The sequence below is a fragment of the Globicephala melas genome, chromosome 6 (assembly GCF_963455315.2).
Source record: "Globicephala melas chromosome 6, mGloMel1.2, whole genome shotgun sequence".
Lineage (NCBI taxonomy): Eukaryota > Metazoa > Chordata > Mammalia > Artiodactyla > Delphinidae > Globicephala > Globicephala melas.
This window is the reverse complement of record NC_083319.1, coordinates 115,045,375-115,066,076: the sequence shown is the minus strand read 5'-3', so window position 1 is coordinate 115,066,076 and position 20,702 is coordinate 115,045,375. Positions and strand designations below refer to the sequence as shown.

The 20,702-nt window shown below is 40.3% G+C and overlaps 1 protein-coding gene across 2 annotated transcripts in view; it reads right to left on the bottom strand.

Annotated features, from left to right (window-relative positions):
* SPOCK3 (SPARC (osteonectin), cwcv and kazal like domains proteoglycan 3) overlaps nucleotides 1–20,702 on the bottom strand; it is a 436,458-nt gene that overhangs the window by 44,512 nt on the left and 371,244 nt on the right. For both annotated transcript variants that reach the window (XM_060301385.1, XM_060301384.1), the window contains exon 7: nucleotides 664–783. In XM_060301385.1, coding sequence (XP_060157368.1) covers nucleotides 664–783 — 120 coding nt within the window. The remainder of the gene's footprint in view (nucleotides 1–663; nucleotides 784–20,702) is intronic.

Here is a 20,702-nt window from a genome sequence, read left to right as displayed (position 1 = left end):
TTCTTTCTTTTTTATTTATTTATTTATTTTTTTGTGGTACGCGGGCCTCTCACTGTTGTGGCCTCTCCCGTTGCGGAGCACAGGCTCCAGATGCGCAGGCTCAGCGGCCATGGCTCACGCGCCCAGCCGCTCCGCGGTATGTGGGATCTTCCCGGACCGGGGCACGAACCCGTGTCCCCTGCATCGGCAGGCGGACTCTCAACCACTGCGTCACCAGGGAAGCCCTTCCTTCTTTCTTTGATGAATCTGAATTGCAGCGTGGTAAACATCCTGTTTCTACTGACATACTTGGGTCAAATCAGAAATGACTAAGGTGGAGGAGGGCTAATCGTGTTGTTTAAAAATCTAAGCACTTCAAAATTATTACCTTTGCTCCCCGTGTTGTTCTACTCTTTAGCACTTCAGCCAAAATACTGGAAAATATTCCTACTCTTTCAATTCAACTGGAAGCTCAATGCTGTCTCTAATTCCTTTTCCAATCGGAGTTGTCACAAACGCTTTATTTCCTTGCAAAATACATGTCATGGCTGAGCTTGGAAGTAAAAACAATGTTCAGACTTCTGTTCAGCATCTAAGTAAACAGTAAACTTTCACCTAAGTGATTCACTGGACATAAAATCCCATATCAAAGACAACGACACACATCAAATTTAGAAGTCTTACTGCTTCTCTCCGGCCGCAGCGATGCTTTCGTCTTCTTGTTCTGGCCTCCACTCTCATGCAGGGCCTTGAACCAGTCCCGCAGTCTGCTGGCCATCTCCCTGAGCTCCAGGTCACTGCAGGCTGAAAACAAAGAGGAACGACACAAAGCCTGAAGAGTCACTGAGCATCACGTCAGAGCCACTTCTCAAATTATTCCAATACCTAAAAGGTAACAACCACTAAAAGGGGAAAACGAATACAGTTGCTAATTGTGCTTTAGCCTTGAAGAACGAAGTATGTGTTTGCAACATAACAAGATGTAATATAACAGTAACATTTCTTTAATAAAGAAATATGACTAGTGGAATTCTGCCTGCACTCTTCAGAGGCTCTGCCTGTTAACAGCACATGGATCTAGTCATAATATTTACGTACTGAACACATCACGGGAAGATGCTGGTGGATCGTCTGGGGAAATAAGGGGCTGAAAAACCAAAATGAACACGTACACATTTATTATTGGTTCTACCTATTATAATAGCTTACGATTTATAAACCTGCATTAGTATGTGCAATATATGTAGGAATTATCAAATATAACTAGGTGCTTTTTATTTGGTTTAATCTTAATCCTACATATTTTTTGACCACATAAAAGGAAGAGCTCTTATTTGACATTAGGAAAGATTGGAAAATATTTAAGAAAATGATATCATATTTCTGTTGTAAAAGGTGTTAGCAAACTCTGACATTTGGACTTAATTCCTCTTTTCAAAATATTGTTATTTACCAATAATTATGTTCTTAAAATTAGTCTATACAATAAGAGTAGCAGAATATATTTTATAAATACGTATGCGTGTGTGTGAGACTAGTGCTAAAATATGGTACGTTAAATTCAGTAATTTGTTGCCAAAATATTTTGAAAATATAAGAAATACTTATTTATGTTGTTACCGGAGACCTCATTCCTCTTCAAGTAACTAATGTGCAATTTCCTGAACCAAGTGCCCTTTAACAGACTCAGAGTGTTAAAAACAATAATTTACACAATGATATTAAAGTGTTACATTACACTTAATATATGCTATACTCATGATATTACAATATGTATTATATATAATGTAACAAGTACAACATAAAAAATATAGTACAGTGTACTGAAATATAATTTAAGAATAATCTAAGACCACTTCCTGGTATTAAATAAAACTGCAGGTTAATAGGCCCTCACGGTACCCAGTGAGGTGGAAGACCCGTATCAGCAAATCACTGTGACATTTCAGGACCCTGGAGGCATGAAACAAGACCCTAAAACAGCTGTGGAGGTAGAGCAACACCAAGTGCCGTGTGCAAAGAATAAAGACGTGGAATGTCTTCAGACTTTTCAGGAGTAACATTGACAGGCAGAAAGACAACTGTTAAATTACTTCGCAGTTTATACTGGGAATCCTACATCCAGAAAAATCAGGTGGGAGAGTAAGCGAAAGATATTTGAAATATACAAGATCCCAAGATTAACCACCCACATCACCTTTCCCCAGGAGCCACTGGAAGATGTGATCCATCAGAGAGAGAACTGACGACTGGATGTGAGACACAGGAAATATGAGCCTTCGGCGAGAAGTTAGGCGGTTTCTGGGACGACGGGAAAGAGCGTCCCAGGACACGTGCTGTGGGTTTGAGCATCGCTGTTCAAGGGTTAGGGCTGCAGGATTTACAGCTATCATTTCATCCAGGGAAACAATGAGCTACGTGAAGGTGGAAGAAAACATTACCTTTACAGGTCATGTCCAGGCTGGCTGAGGCTGAGGGACGGAGAAAAAGAGTCCCTCTAATGTGACCGTGGACACTCCAGCCCGCAGCTCTGTGCCCAGAGACATCCAGGCGAGAGTCTGCTGACTCCACAAACTACTACGCAGAAGAAGACGAAAGCCTACCTGAAGAAAGGCATTCTTTTACATAAGCGCATATGCTCATTTACCTGACACGTATCTCTGGAGGGAAAAGACAAGGCTGGTGAGGCTAGTTCTCTCTAGCGGGGCGGGGGGGGGGGGGGGGGGAACCAGATGAAGGAACGAAAGTGCTGTGAGGCAGTCTTACGTTTACTGTTCATCTCTTTTTTCCTATTCAATGGTGTGCTTAAACCCCTATTAACATTCAAAAATAAACAGAAAGTTTTAAATTTCTTTCAAGAATTAATTACAATGCTTCCAACCCTTCACCCAGCATTTCTCTCTCTTAAAAATTATCTTGCAGGTGTACCACACATACACAAGCTTATTTAAATTGCACAACGTCATTTATTCAGCACTTCTCTAACAGCAGGGGCGTTAACAACACTGCTCATCAGCAGTGGCCTGGTGGGATAAGCCAGGGACATCCACCCCCAATGAAGCTCTGAGTCATTAATACGTTAAGAAGGTCATTATGTAGAGACTTGGAACAATACCTACACTACAGCTTCTGGTGAAAAAAGATGAACACGAAAGATGTTAGGTACACTTCCGTTTGTATAAAAAGGGAGGAAAATGTGTTTGTTCATGTATGCCTAAAATATCTCCGGAAACACACAGGAGAGATTGAGAGACTTTCACCTCTGCAAGGGGGATGGGGGAGAGGAGATCCAGGTTGGTGGAGACGTCTGTGTATGTACATTTATACTTTTATTTTATTTTTTCCCACCCATATGATAGTCCTTTATTTCTATATTTATTTATTTAACTTTCATTTATAATTTTAAACATTACACCATGTTCATGCATTACCTACTTTAAACAAATAAACGTTCAAAAATGAATTTTAGTTCTCTTTCCTTTATCCACCTTATATTTTTCCCAAACCACACCCAGCAAAGAGCAAAGTTTCATCCAACAAAATACCTGCTGAAGAATGATAAAAAGTCTGTTGAAAAGATGGCATAAATTTTCTTTTATTGTGTTAGTTAATTTTAGTGATATAGTGCTTACCATGTATATCTAATGAAATGTTTGTAAACTTGTATTTTTATGAGGTTAAGTAATTTACATTTAAAAATAATACCATTAAAAAAAATTTCCTAAAATATGAGACATCACACAGCTTTACTGTGTGTCACACACACCTTAGCTTAAGTTTCAACAGAAGGTTATGTATGTCTTGTAATAGAACATTCCAGGAATTAAGAATCCTGTGGTAATAATAATGATATGATAACAACAGCTAACATTGCACACTTACTGCTAGTTCTTTACAGATATGAGCAAGTTTAATCCTTATAAACACTCTGAAGATTATACTACTGGGAGGACCTTCAAGATGGCGGAAGAGTAAGACGCAGAGATCACCTTCCTCCCCACAGATACATCAGAAATACACCTACACGTGGCACAACTCCTACAGAACACCTACTGAACGCTGGCAGAAGACCTCAGACCTCCCAAAAGGCAAGAAACTCCCCACGTAACAGGGTAGGGTAAAAGAAAAAAGAATAAACAGAGACAAAAGGATAGGGAAGGTACGTGCACCAGTGGGAGGGAGCTGTGAAGGAGGAAAGGTTTCCACACACTAGGAGCCCCTTCGCGGGCGGAGACTGCGGGTGGCGGAGGGGGAAAGCTTCGGACCCGCGGAAGAGAGCACAGCAACAGGGGTGCGGGGGGCAAAGCGGAGAGATTCCCGCACAGAGGATCGGTGGCGACCAGCACTCACCAGCCCGAGAGGCTTGTCTGCTCCCCCGCCGGGGCGGGCGGGAGCTGGGAGCTGAGGCTCGGGCTTCGGTCGGAGCGCTGGGAGAGGACTGGGGCTGGCGGCGTGAACACTGCCTGCAGAGGTTAGTGCGTACACCACAGTCAGCCGGGAGGGAGTCCGGGGAAAAGTCTGGAGCTGCCGAAGAGGCAAGAGACTTTTTCTTCCCTCTTTGTTTCCTGGTGCGCGAGGAGAGGGGATTAAGAGCACCGCCTAAACGAGCTCCAGAGACGGGCGCGAGCCGCAGCTATCAGCGCAGACACCAGAGACGGGCATGAAACGCTAAGGCTGCTGCTGCTGCCACCAAGAAGCCTGTGTGCGAGCACAGGTCACTATCCACACCCCCCTTCCGGGTAGCCTGTGCAGCCCGCCACTGCCAGGGTCCCGGGATCCAGGAACAACTTACCCGGGAGAACGCACGGCGCGCCTCAGGCTCGTGCAACGTCACAGCGGCCTCTGCCGCCGCAGGCCCGCCCCGCACTCCGTGCCCCTACCTCCCCCCTGGCCTGAGTGAGCCAGAGACCCCGAATCAGCGGCTCCTTTAACCCCGTACTGTCTGAGCGAAGAAGAGACGCCCTCAGGCGACCTACACGCAGAGGCGGGGCCAAATCCAAAGCTGAACCCCGGGAGCTGTGCGAACAAAGAAGAGAAAGGGAAACTTCTCCCAGTAGCCTCAGGAGCAGCGGATTGAATCTCCACAATCAACTTGATGTACCCTGCATCTGTGGAATACCTGAAGAGACAATGAATCTTCCCAAAATTGAGGAGGTGGACTTTGGGAGCAACCGGAGACTTGGGGTGTGCTGTATGCGACTGACCATTTTCTGATTTTTATGTTTATTGTAGTTTACTTTTCAGTGCTTGCTATCATTGGTGGATTTCTTTATTAGTTCAGTTGCTCTCTTCTTTTTTTTTAAAAAATAACTTTAAATATTATTTAAAAAAATTTTTAAAAGTTTTATTTTAATAACTTTCTTTCCTTTCTTTCTTTTTTTTTCTCCCTTTTTTTCTGAGCCATGTGGCTGACACGCTCTTGGTGCTCCAGCCTGATGTCAGGCCTGAGCCTCTGAGCCAAGTTCAGGACACTGGACCACCAGAGACCTCCCGACCCTACATAATATCAATCGGCTAGAGCTTTCCCAGAGATCTCCGTCTCAACACTACGACCCAGCTCCACTCAACGACCAGCAAGCTCCAGTGCTGGAAACCCCATGCCAAACAACTAGCAAGACAGGAACACTACCCCACCCATTAGCAGAGAGGCTGCCTAAAATCTTAATAAGTTCACAGACACCCCAAAACACACCACTGGACACAGTCCTGCCCACCAGAAAGACAAGATCCAGCCTCATCCACTAGAACAAAGGCACAAGTCCCATCCGCCAGGAAGCCTACACAACTCAGTGAACCAACCTTACCCACTGGGGACAGACACCGAAAACAATGGGAACTATGAACCCAGAGCGTGCGAAAAGGAGACCCCCAAACACAGTAAGTCAAGCAAAATGAGAAGACATAAAAACACAAAGCAGATGAAGGAGCAAGGTAAAAACCCACCAGACTTAACAAATGAAGAGGAAATAGGCAGTCTACCTGAAAAAGAATTCAGAGTAATGACAGTAAAGATGATCCAAAATCTTGGAAACAGAATAGACAAAATGCAAGAAACATTTAACAAGGACCCAGAAGAACTAAAGAGCAAACAAAAATGATGAACAACAAAATAAATGAAATTAAAAATTCCCTAGAAGGAATCAATAGCAGAATAACAGAGGCAGAAGAACGGATAAGTGACCTGGAAGATAAAATAGTGGAAATAACAACTGCAGAGCAGAATAAAGAAAAAAGAATGAAAAGAATTGAGGACAGTCTCAGAAACCTCTGGGGCAACATTAAATGCACCAACATTTGAATTATAGGGGTCCCAGAAGAAGAAGAAAAAAAAGAAAGGGACTGTGAAAATATTTGAAGAGATTATAGTTGAAAACTTCCCTAATATGGGAAAGGAAATAGTCAAGTCCAGGAAGTGCAGAGAATCCCATACAGGATAAATCCAAGGAGAAACATGTCATCTGCAAACAGTGACAGCTTTACTTCTTCTTCTTCATGATCAAGAAAAATATTAAAAGCAGCATGGGAAAAGCAACAAATAACACAACAGGGAATCCCCATAAGGTTAACAGCTGATCTTCCAGCAAAAACTCTGCAAGCCAGAAGGGAGTGGCAGGACATATTTAAAGTGATGAATGGGAAAAATCTACAACCAAGATTAATCTACCCAGCAAGAATCTCTTTCAGATTTGATGGACAAATTAAAACCTTTACAGACAAGCAAAAGCTAAGAGAATTCAGCACCACCAAACCAGCTTCGCAAAAAATGCGAAAGGAACTTCTCTTGGCAGGAAACACAAGAGAAGGAGAAGATCTACAATAATAAACCCAAAACAGTTAAGAAAATGGTAATATGAATGTACATATCAATAGTTACCGTAAATGTAAATGGATTAAATGCTCCAACCAAAAGAAACAGACTGGCTGAATGGATACAAAAACAAGAGACACATTTCAGACCTAGAAACAAACATAGACTGAAATACAGGGGATGGAAAAAGATACTCCATACAAATGGAAATCAAAAGATAGCTGGAGTAGCAATTCTCATATCAGACAAAATATACTTTAACATGAAGACTATTAGAGGAGATAAAGAAGGACACTACATAATGATCAAGGGATCAGTATAAGAAGAAGATATAACATTGTAAATATTTACGCACCCAACATAGGAGCACCTCAATACATAAGGCAAATGCTAACAACCATAAAAGGGGAAATTGACAGTAACATAATCACAGTAGGGGACTTTAACACCCCACTTTCACCAAAGGACAGATCATCCAAAATGGAAACAAATGAGGAAACACAGGCTTTAAATGACACATTAAACAAGATGGACTTAATTGATATTTATAGGACCTTCCATCCAAAAACAACAGAATACACTATTTTCTCAAGTGCTCATGGAACATTCTCCAGGATAGATCATATCTTGGGTCACAAATCAAGCCTTGGTAAATGTAAGAAAATAGAAATCGTATCAAGTATCTTTTCTGACCACAACGCGATGGGACTAGATATCAATGACAGGAAAAAAAACTGTAAAAAATACAAGCACATGGAGGCTAAACAATACACTACCTAATAACGAAGTGATCACTGAAGAAATAAAAGAGGAAATCAAAAAATACCTAGGAACAAATGATAATGAAAACACAACGGCTCAAAACCTATGGGATGCAGCAAAAGCAATTCTAAGAGGGAAGTTTATAGCAATACAATCCTACCTCAAGAAATAAGAAACATCTCAAATAAACAACCTAATCTTACACCTAAAGCAATTAGAACAAAAAAACCCTATAGTTAGCAGAAGGAAAGAAATCATAAAGATCAGATGAGAAATAAATGATAAAGAAATGAAGGAAACAATAGCAAAGATCAGTAAAACTAAAAGCTGGTTCTTTAAGAAGATAAACAAAATTGATAAACCTTTAGCCAGACTCATCGACAAAAAAAGGGAGAAGACTCAAATCAACAGAATTAGAAATGAAAAAGGAGAAGTAACAACTGACACTGCAGAAATACAAAGGATCATGAGAGATTACTACAAGCAACTATGCCAATACAATGGACAACCTGGAAGAAATGGACAAATTCGTAAAAAAGCACAAAGTTCCAAGACTGAACAAGGAAGAAATAGAAAATACAGACAGACCAATCACAAGCACTGAAATTGAGACTGTGATTAAAAATCTTCCAACACAAGCCCAGGACCAGATGGCTTCACATGCGAATTCTACCAAACATTTAGAGAAGAGCTAACACCTATCCTTCTCAAACTCTTCGAAAATATAGGAGACGGAGGAACACTCCCAAACCCATTCTATGAGGACACAATCATCCTCATACCAAAACCATACAAAGATGTCACAAAAAAAAGAAATCACAGGCCAATATCACTGATGAACACAGATGCAAAATTCCTCAACAAAATATTAGCAAACAGAATCCAGCAGCACATTAAAAGGATAATAGACCCTGATCAAGTGGGGTTTATCCCAGGAATGCAAGGATTCTTCAATATATGCAAATCAATCAATGTGATACACCATATTAACAAACTGAAGGATAAAAATCGTATGATCATCTCAATAGATGCAGAAAAAGCTTTCGACACCCATTTATGATAAAAACTCTCCAGAAAGTAGGCATAGAGGGAACTTACCTCAACATAATAAAGGCCATATATGACAAACCCACAACCAACATTGTTCTCAATGGTGAAAAGCTGAAACCATTTCCACTAAGATCCAGAACACGACAAAGTTGCCCATTCTCACCATTATTATTCAACATAGTTTTGGAAGTTTTAGCCACAGCTATCAGAGAAGAAAAAGAAATAAAAGGAATCCAAATCGGAAAAGAAGAAGTAAAGCTGTCACTGTTTGCAGATGACAAGACACTACACATAGAGAATTCTAAAGATTCTACCAGAAAACTACTAGAGCTAATCAATGTATATGGTAAAGTAGCAGGATACAAAATTAATGCAGAGAATTCTCTTGCATTTCTATACACTAATGGTGAAAAATATGAGAAATTAAGGAAACACTCCCATTTACCACTGCAACAAAAAGAATAAGATACCTAGGAATAAACCTACCTGAGGAGACAAAAGACCTGTGTGCTATAAGAAAACTATAAGACACTGATGAAAGAAATTAAAGAGGATACAAACAGATGGAGAGATATACCATGTTCTTGGATTGGAAGAATCAGCATTGTGAAAACGATTACACTACCCAAAGCAATCTACAGATTCAATGCAATCCCTATCAAACTACCAATGGCATTTTTCACAGAACTGAACAAAAAATTTCACAATTTGTGTGGAAACACAAAAGACCCCGAGTAGTCAAAGCAATCTTGAGAAAGAAAAAGGGAGCTGGAGGAATCGGGCTCCCGGACTTCAGACTCTACTAAAAGCTACAGTAATCAAGACAGTATGGTACTGGCACAAAAACAGAAACATAGATCAATGGAACAGGATAGAAAACCCAGAGATAAACCCATGCACATATGGTCACCTTATCTTTGATAAAGGAGGCATGAATATACAATGGAGAAAAGACAGTCTCTTCAATAAGTGGTGAGGGCAAAACTGGACAGCCATGTGTAAAAGAATGAAATTAGAACACTCCCTAAAACCATACACAAGAATAAAGTCAAAATGGTTTAAACACCTAAATGTAAGGCCGGACACTATAAAACTCTTAGAGGAAAACATAGGCAGAACACTCTATGACATACATCACAGCAAGATCCTTTTTGACCCACCTCCTAGAGTAATGGAAATAAAAAGAAAAATAAACAAATGCGACCTAACTAAACTTAAAAGCTTTTGCACAGCAAAAGAAACCATAAACAAGATGAAAAGACAATCCTCAGAATGGGAGAAAATATTTGCAAACGAAGCAACTGACAGAGGATTAATCTCCAAAATATACAAGCAGCTCATGCAGCTCAATATAAAAAAAACAAACAACCCAATCCAAAAATGGGCAGAAGACCTAAATACATATTTCTCCAAGGAAGATATACCGATTGTTAACAAACACATGAAAGGATGCTCAACATCACTGATCATTAGAGAAATGCAAATCAAAACTACAATGAGCTATCACCTCACACCGGTCAGAATGGCCAACATCAAAAAATCTACAAACTATAAATGCTACAGACGGTGAGGAGAGAAGGGAACCCTCCTGCACTGTTGGTGGGAATGTAAATTGATACAGTTACTATGGAGAACAGTATGAAGGTTCCTTAAAAAACTAAAAATAGAACTACCATATGACCCAGCAATCCCACTACTGGGCATATACCCTGAGAAAAACATAATTCAAAAAGAGTCATGTACCAAAATGTTCATTGCAGCTCTATTTACAATAGCTAGGACATGGAAGCAACCTAAGTGTCCATTGACAGATGAATGGATAAAGAAGATGTGGCACATATATACAATGGAATATTTCTCAGCCATAAAAAGAAACGAAAGTGAGTTATTTGTAGTCAGGTCGATGGACATAGAGTCTGTCTTGGAGTGAAGTAAGTCAGAAAGAGAAAAACAAATACCGTATGCTAACACATATATGCAGAATGTAAAAAAAAAAAAAAGGTTCTGAAGAACCTAGGGGCAGGACAGGATTAAAGACGTAGATGTAGAGAATGGACTTAAGGACACAGGGAGGGGGAAGGGTAAGCTGGGACGAAGTGAGAGAGTGGCATGGACATATATACACTACCAAACGTAAAATAGATAGCTAGTGGGAAGCAGCCGCATAGCACAGGGAGATCAGCTCGGGGCTTTGTGACCACCTAGAAGGGTAGGATAGGGAGGGTGGGAGGGTGATGCAAGAGGGAGGGGATATAGGGATATATATATATGTATAGCTGATTCACTTTGTTATACAGCAGAAACTAACACACCATTGTAAAGCAATTATACTCCAATAAAGATGTTAAAAAAACCCCAATATTTGGTATGAAGCACCAATTGGAAAATTTTGGCAATTATGAATATTTCATGTAGGTTTTTGTGTGCATATGTTTTTATTTCTCCTAGTGAAGTCATTAGAATTGGAATTACAGGATCTTGGGGTATGTTAGTTTCATAATAAAAGTTTTTTTTCAAAGTTAAAAAAAAAGATTATAGTACTACTGCTTCCACGTAAGTGTCAGAAAATTGAGGCACTGAGAGCTTTAGAATTGTCTGAGCTCAGAGAAGTGGGAGGACAAGTTCTGAACCCAAAAGGATAGACGTCAGAGCCCAGGTTCTTAATCCTGACGGGAAAACCCCCTCCGTAGTCTCAATAATAATAATCACCACCAGTGCCGCAGCCACGGCAGCAAAGCCGTACTTAGAATAGCCAAGTCAAAACTTCACTCCAAGGCCATGAATTTCCGCTCTGGGAAGTGAGGACTGTAGTCCTCATTACTGATGCGTGGTGGTCGCCACGCAGAGCTGGGTGATGTTAGCAAAACACACTTTTAGAAGAAAATAACACGAAACCTATGTAAATATATCTTCTTGACTCAGAAGGAATCACTTGTCTTCCAGTCCAATTTTTATGCCAGTTAATAACAGATCCCAGAGATGTGATGAACACCAAACGGAGGAGAGTTTATGCTGCTACAGACCTCACAGCAGTTCACAAAGGCCACGATGAGGTCACAGAAGACGTGCCTTGGGGCTTCCCTAGCGGCCCAGTGTTTGAGAGTCTGCCTGCCAATGCAGGGGACACGGGTTCGTGCCCCGGTCAGGGAAGATCGCACATGCCGCGGAGTGGCTGGGCCCGTGAGGCATGGCCGCTGAGCCTGCGCGTCTGTAGCCTGTGCTCCGCAACGGGAGAGGCCACAACAGTGAGAGGCCCGTGTACCGCAAAACAAACAAAAAACAAACAAACAGAAGATGTGCCTTCCCCTAATCGTTTAAGAGAAGCCACAGTATTGCCATCACTTTTTATGAGTCCAGCTGCCCTTGCCGTATACACAAAAAAGGACATGCCTAGCTCATGCAAGCTTGAAATATATTACTTATAGGACGACAGTCACAATTCCCTGGCTACCAAATCCTTTGCTACAGACACGCTCTGATAGGAACATGAGCAGTCAGACCCCACCCACGTGAGGGTGTGACGGCCACCAGCACTTCAGCAGTGTTCTTTTCCAGAAAAAGTCAATGATGTCTCTTCCTGATGTTTTCCAAAAGTTCTACTATATTGATTTTTTTCTAGATATAGAATCTTGCATTTATACAGCATGAAATGCTTTGAATGAGGTTTCACATTTGATTTTAATGTCAAGCCTGGAAGATTAGGTTAAGGATTATTATCGTTTTTTCTTTTTACAGCTGTGGAAACTGGGACACAGAAGTTAAATGCTGCCCTAAATTTTATAGCCAGTAGTGACTAGAGCAGGCTTGGTGCTCACTGATTTAATTGTATTTGTAGTCAGGAGTGAATAACAGAACAATAAATCATAATCAATGTGAACAAAAGAAAAGCCGGGTTTCAATGCAAGGTTCTTCAATTGTGTCCAGTTATAAACTAGGGCCTGATATTACACAAAGCAAAGCAGTGAAAAGGGAAGAGGTCTTAGAGGTTTAAAAAGTTACATATTGTATTTATAGTTGTGTACACACATAAAGGTCTTTGACAAGAGAAGAAAACATGTAGAAGAATGGATGGGATTATTGTAGAAGGGAAAATAAAAGCAAGAGAGAGAAGTTACAGAGGAAGAACAAAAAAGAGATGCTAGGAGACATGGGGGGAATCCGTCTAGAAGTCCAATATCTGACTTACACAGTTATTGAGAAAGAATTTGAAGTGGATAAATTACTTTAAAAATACAGAAAATAATTCCTATAACTGCAGAAGGAGAGAAGTTTTCAGAGAGAGGGACCCCCTGAGTTCTTAGCTGAATGAATTAAACATACACATATACACACTCACACAAAGACATCTTTGAAAAGAGAATATGAAATATAAAATAATTACAAGAGCTTTCAGGAAGAAAACAAAACTGAACAAATAAACAAACAAAAACAAACAAATGGTTATACCAAAGGCAAAGGATCAGCTTGGTATCTCAATAATCATTAGCAATAATGGATTACAGACAATTACGAAGCAAGCCTTCAACATTCTAAAGAAAACTGATTTGAATCTCGTATCCCACATCCATTCAATTATCAATCACTAGGGCAGAATAAAGGCAGTTGAGCTGAGCAAGGACTCAGAGATTTTTGCATTCGACACCACCAGAAGAATGGGCTGAAGCAAAATGAGAGAGGAAATTAAGAAAAACAAAGGCAAGAAATTCACAGAAGAAAAACGGAGAACGACATACTCAAACGTGTTGTGCAGCAGACCTGGGGGACGGCTCAGGGGGGAACAGACCCAGGTGGTGCGGAGAGGGATGTGACAGAGCTTGTGAAAACTCATCACAGTCAGTCGTGATAAAGGCAGCTGGGGCGGAAATGGTAGAGTGCACTTCAAATGGATGCTGGGGATACTCTCCACTGAGACTGAAGAAAATGCACTTGTATAGACGAAATTCCAGCATAAATTCTCACTCCGCAGTGAACAATATTTACATTATCACTGTAGGGTCAAAGTTCTTGATAGCAAAGTGACTCATAAAGAATTCACAGAAGACCTGCTGGTGGTTATAGTATAGTATAATCTAAGTGTCGTCACTCTTGGGAATGAGTGGTCCCACTATGCCACTGGACATGGGGAGATAGAGGTGAAGACATGTAGAGTGAGCAGCCGATGTTCCCATTTTACCAAATGAGCAGGCAAGAGCCATCTGTGGACCTGAAAGCAGATGGTTACGTGTTCTGGGTTTTTTTTTTTCTACTGCTATTGCTTTTTGAAATTGAAATAACTGGAAAACTAAGAATAGCCATATCTTTATATTGGACAGTGGGAGGGAAGTGAAATTTATTCTCATTTATCAAAGCAAAAAATCTAAAGGTAATGTTTGAAGTTGATAAATAGGCATTTCACCAATAGCTAATCACCAGATGGGGAAAACCATCAGGGCTTAAAAATGACCAGCTCTGTGACTGGGGCTGGGATGAGAAGTGTGGCAGGGGTCCCCTGGGGGTTTTCTTATAATCCCTTCCAAGCCTTTCACTTCTCAGCCACACTTGAAAGTCAGTAGCAGAGGGTCACTCCCCTCTCAGCACCATGTCTCCCCTTTATGCAAACCGTGGGGGGGGGGGACTGTATGCTCAGTGAGGGGCGGGAGCTGAGGGGGGCAGTTTGCATTACAACACGGAGGGACCGGGTTCCTTTACACACCTATGAGCTCAGAGCATTCGTCACCTCACTTCAAATCATAGTTGTCCGGTGGCAAATCTGGTATTGCTAGTTCAGAACAACGTCTATTCTGCTAAACCAGCCTCTTTTCCCCACCATTAAACAAAATAATATTATTAAGATGTCACTGGCAGGGCTGACACAAAGACCTGGGAACCCACAACTGTATGGGTCTACATGGGTAGGATCACCCAAAGTGAGGACGGATGGAGAGATCTGGGGACATTCAGTGCCTTTAGATGCCCAAGGCATTTTCTTTTGGAGGCCCCTACCTGTAGCGTACATTAAAAATAATATATTAGGTATAAAACTTTGAAAATATTTTTTAAAATTTTGCAAGTTAATTTAATTTAATTAACTCATTCATTTTAAAATTGGCAATGATTTATCTGAAAGTCTTGGGCAAATCAGGAATTCTTCCCAAATCAGAAACTTTAAACATTCCTGAAGTCTAATTAAATTTCATAAACACAAAATTTAAAAACTAGAGAAATGCAAATCAAAATTACAACGAGGTACCATCTGACACTGGTCAGAATGGCCATCATTAAAAAGTCTACAAACAAGAAATGTGGAAGACGGTGTGGAGAAAAGGGAACCCTCCTGCACTGTTGGTGATATATCCAGAGAAAACTATAATTCGAAAAGATACATGCATCCCTATGTTCACAGTAGCACTATTTACATAGAAGCAACCCAAATATCCATCACCAGATGAATGGATAAAGATGTGGTACATATATACAATGGAATATTACTCAGCCATAAAAAAGAATGAAATTATGCCATTTGCAGCAACATGGATGGACCCAGAGACTGTCATACAGAGTGAAGTAAGTCAGACAGAGAAGGACAAATATTAAATATTGTATGATACCACTTATATACAGAATCTAAAAAAATGATACAGATGAACTTACTTACAAAACAGAAATAGGGTCACAGACTTAGATGATAAACTTATGGTTACCAAATGGGAAAGGGGGGGGATAAATTAGGAGTTTGGGATTAACATATACACACTATGTGTAAAATAGATAACCAACAAAGACCTACTGTATAGCACAGAGGACTGTACTCAATATTCTGTAATAATCTAAATGGAAAAGAATTTGAAAAAGAATAGATATATGTATACATATAACTGAATCACTTTACTGTACACTCGAAACTAACACAACATTGCGAATCAACTATAATTCAAAATAAAATAAAAATTTTTAAAAAAAGAAAAAAAAACTACATGGAGGTATCAATTCACACCAGTCAGAATGGCCATCATCAAAAAGCATACAAACAAAAAATGCTGGAGAGGGTGTGGAGAAAAGGGAACCTTCCTGCACTGTTGTGGGAATGTAAATTGATGCAGCCACTATGGAGAACAGCATGGAGGTTCCTTAAAAAACTAACAATAGAAATACTATAGGATCCAGTAATGTCACTCCTGGGCATATACCAGGATGAAAATATAATTCAAAAAGACACATGCACCCCAATCTTCATAGCAGCACTATTTACAATAGCCAAGACATGGAAGCAACCTAAATGTCCATCAACAGATGAATGGATAAAGATGTGGTACATATATACAATGGAATATTACTCAGCCATAAAAAAGAATGAAATAATGCCATTCGCAGTAACATGGGTGGACCTAGAGATCATCATACTAAGTGAAGTAAGTCAGAAAGAGAAGGAGAAATATTGTGTGATATCACTTATGTGTGGAATCTTAAAAAATGGTACAAATGAACTTATTTACAAAACAAAAATAGACTCACAGACACTGAAAACAAACTTAGGGTTACCAAAGGGGAAAGGGGGGGAGGGATAAATTGGGAATTTGCGTTTAACACCACTGTATATAAAATAAACAATAAGGACACACTGTATAGCACAGGGAACTATATTCATTATGTTACAATAACCTGTCATTGAAAAGAATCAGGAAAAGAATATATATATATATATGTATATGTGTATATATATATATATATATATATACACACATAGCTGAATCACTTTTGATGTACACCTGAAACAGTGTAAGTTAACTATACTTAAATTAAAAAAAAAAAAAAAGTCCAGTTAACAGTTCCTGCAGGCTTTGTGGTGGACAGACAAAAGTGTCTGGGGTCGACCCCATTACGTGTTACAGGAGCCATGTCTCTGTGGCTCTAAGTACAAAATCAGACAAGTTGGCCTCCAGACACTCTTGACCCTCACCCCACCCCAGACACAGACGCACACACACACACACACACCTTAGAGAAGACTTCTCACCAAGATTACATCAGTCTGAGTGTGCTGTGCCTTAAAGTCATACTAAAACTTTTACATGATAAACTATGGAACTAAAATCATGAGTCTTCAGCACTGCTATAAATCATACAGTTTTATTAAAACATGAGCTACAATTTTTATAGCAGTTGAAGAATACTGATGCTCACAAGAGTATCTGAAACTTTCTGATTCATGGATAATTTTTAAAATTAATTTTTATTGGAGTATAGTTGCTTTACAATGCTGTGTTAGTTTCTACAGTACAGCAAAGTGAATCAACTATACGTATACATATATCCCCTCGTTTTTGGATTTCCTTCCCATTTAGGTCACCACAGAGCATTGAGTAGAGTTCCCTGTACTATACAGTAGGTTCTCAATAGTTATCCATTTTATACATAGTATCAATAGTGTATATGTGTCAATCCCAATTTCCCAATTCATCCCCCTTTTCCCCCTTGGTATCCATACTTTTGTCCTCTACATCTGTGTCTCTATTCCTGATTCACAAATAAGATCATCTACACCATGTGTCTAGATTCCACATATATACATTAATATACAATATTTGTTTTTCTCTTTCTGATTTCCTTCACTCTGTATGACAGTCTCAAGGTCCATCCACATCTCTACAAATGTCCCAATTCTGTTCCTTTTTATGGCTGAGTAGTATTCCATCGTATATATTTACCGCATCTTCTTTATCCATTCATCAGTTGATGGACATTTAGGTTGCTTTCATGTCCTGACTATTGGAAAGAGTGCTGCAATGAACACTGTGGTACATGTCTCTTTTTGAATTACGGTTTCCTCTTGGTACATGTCCAGTAGCGGGACTGCTGGGTCATATGGTGGTTCCATATTTAGTTTTTAAGGAACCTCCATACTCTCCTCCATAGTAGCTGTATCAATTTACATTCCCAGCAATAGTGTAGGAGGGTTCACTTTTCTCCACACCCTCTCCAGCATTTATTGTTTGCAGGTTTTCTGATGATGGCCATTCGGACCGATGTGATACCTCAATGTAGTTTTGATTTGCATTTCTCTAATGATTAGTGACGTTGAGCATTCTTTCATGTGTTTGTTGGCAATCTGTATATATTCTTTGGAGAAATATCTATTTAGGTCTTCTGCCCATTTTTGGATTGAGTTGTTTGTTTTTTTGTTATTGAGCTGCATGAGCTGCTCGTAAATCATGGAGATTAATCCTTTGTCAGTTGCTTCATTGGCAAATATTTTCTCCCATTCTGAGGGATGTCTTTTCATCTTGTTTATGGTTTCCTTTGCTGTGCAAAAGCTTTTAAGTTTCATTAGGTCCCATTTGTTTATTTTTGTTTTTATTTCCATTACTCTAGGAGGTGAATCAAAAAAGATCTTGCTGTAATTTATGTCAAAGGGTGTTCTTCCTATGTTTTCCTCCAACAGTTTTATAGTGTCCAGTTTTACATTTAGGTCTCTAATCCTTTTTTTTTTTTTTTTTTTTGCGGTATGCAGGCCTCTGCTGTGGCCTCTCCCGTTGCGGAGCACAGGCTCTGGACGCGCAGGCTCAGCGGCCATGGCTCACGGGCCCAGCCGCTCCGCGGCACGTGGGATCCTCCTGGACCGTGGCACGAACCCGTGACCCCTGCATCGGCAGGCGGACTCTCAACCACTGCGCCACCAGGGAAGCCCTCTAATCCATTTTGAGTTGATTTTTGTGTATGGATTTAGGGCGTGTTCTAATTTCATTCTTCTACATGTAGCTATCCAGTTTTCCCAGCACCACTTACTGAAGAGACTGTCTTTTCTCCATTGTATATTCTTGCCTCCTTTGTCATAAATTAGTTGACCATTGGTGCGTGCGTACCTCTTGGCTTTCTATCCTGTTCCACTGATTTATATTTCCGTTTTTGTGCCAGTACCATACTGTCTTGGTTACTGCAGCTTTGTAGTATAGTCTGAAGTCAGGGTGCCTGATTCCTCCACCTCCGTTTTTCTTTCTCATGATTGCTTTGGCTATTTGGGGTCTTTTGTGTTTCCATATAAATTAAAATTTTTTTTGTTCTAGTTCTATGAAAATGTCATTGGTAGTCTGAGAGGGATTGCATTGAATCTGTAGATTGCTTTGGGTACTATGGTCATTTTCACAATATTGATTCTTCCAGTCCAAGAACATGGTATATCTCTCCATCTGTGTCATCTTTCATTTGTTTCATCAGCATCTTATAGTTTTCTGAGTACAGGTCTTTTGCCTCCTTAGGTAGGTTTATTCCTAGATATTTTATTCTTTTTGCTGCAGTGGTAAATGGGAGTGTTCACTTGACAGATAATGTGCTTTTTGAGGACCAGCCCGAGGGTGGAGGGTTTTATTCTGAGGCATTTTGTTCAGACACGAGATGGCCCATGTTCAGTGGATGAGCCTCCGGGGGTGTGTGGGCAGCGGTGACACACGATTCATCACCTGCCGACAGGCAGTGGCTTTGGGGATTTTAAAAAGGTCTCTCTGAAAAGCAGGGATGACTGGAGGGGATCAAGCAACACAGCCACATTCCAGACAGACGTCTTAGAGATGACAAACTCTTGGGATATTTAATGTTCCATAAAACACAGTCAAATCCATGTCTGTCCTCAGGCTGGAAGGAGAATGAAGGTCAGGTTGTGTCAACACTTTTTAAACTAAATTATCTGAATCAACATATTTGAGCCTTCAAATGTCTGCTGATCTTTCCTACTAATGAAACATGACACTAAAACTTATCTGTGACATTTAATAATAATGCAATCAAAAAGGCTATTAGAATTCCATGCCTGGAGTTATTACTAATCTGTATTTCTGGAAAGAGCAATGAGATACATTTATCTAATTCATCTGAATATACAGATGGCCTTGTTTCTACCCTTGTATTAAATGCAGACTAGATGTAGAGTTAACAAGAGGAAAAACTCTTGACAGCTGCCCCATCCCTGTGAGGAAACCACAGTCCAGGAAGCCCCCAGTCCAGGAAGAGGCTTCAGCAGCAGCTTCTAGGCACGAAGGTCCTTACTTAAATAGCTCTCTCCGGGGTGGGTCGAGGGCTTCATCACATGGGATCCTGGTGGGTCTGAGGGTCCCCGCTGGACTCCAGGATCCAGCACAAATTCCTGGTACGTGGACTAGTTTGCCGGAGATGCCATAACTAAGTCTACACACTGGGCGGCTTAAGCAGCAGAAACTGATTTTCTCACAGAGCTGGATGCTGGAAGTCCAAGGCCAAGGGGTCCACAGGCTATGTTCCACCTGTGCTCCTGTGGCGTCTCCTTGGCATGAGGTTGGCTACCTTCTCGCCATGTCCTCACACGTCTGTGCTCTGTCCTAATCTCCTCTGTGACAAGGACATTGGTCATTATTGGACCAGGGCCCACCCATCGGACCTGGTGTTACCTGATCTGCCTCCAGAGGGTCCGTCTCCAAATGCACTCACGTCTGACACCTGGGGGGTCAGGGCTTCTACGCGTGCCCCCAGACCCTGACAGGAGGGGAGCCCTGCGCTGGTGGGACATTCTCACGGTGTCACAGGATGGAATATGAAAATCCAAAACTCTCATCGTATGCAGGTTAAAAGGTTCTCCTCGAAGTATGTTTTCAGGTATATTTTAAATCTTTATATATTTCTGCATTTCAAACATTAAATATCCTTGACCATCATCACTCATAACTGTGTACTGAGGAAAGTGATGAAAAAAGAACATACATTTCTCTTTTGTTCCTAAGTCGTTTTATAATCACTAAAACACACTAAGTAAACAGTAAATTCCATCACAGCACACACGCTTCACAGATCACAGCTCTGGGAAGTATTACATTTTGTTTCATGAAGATGGGTTCCACAGTCACAAGTTTAATAAACACAGAGCTGAAAAAATTTTAAACAGATTTATTTTATGCATAATTTATCAAGAATATTAATATGCTTTCAACAAATATGCATCTCTAAGAGTGATAATATATATAGCATTACGAAAACGATTTTTGTTATCACAGAACCATATTTTCCCTGGACAGTAATATTCTATGCACTTAAATATATTACACTTCATAAAAGGGAAAAAGTACTACACCTGTCATATATTTTCATGAATGCCTAATCTTTT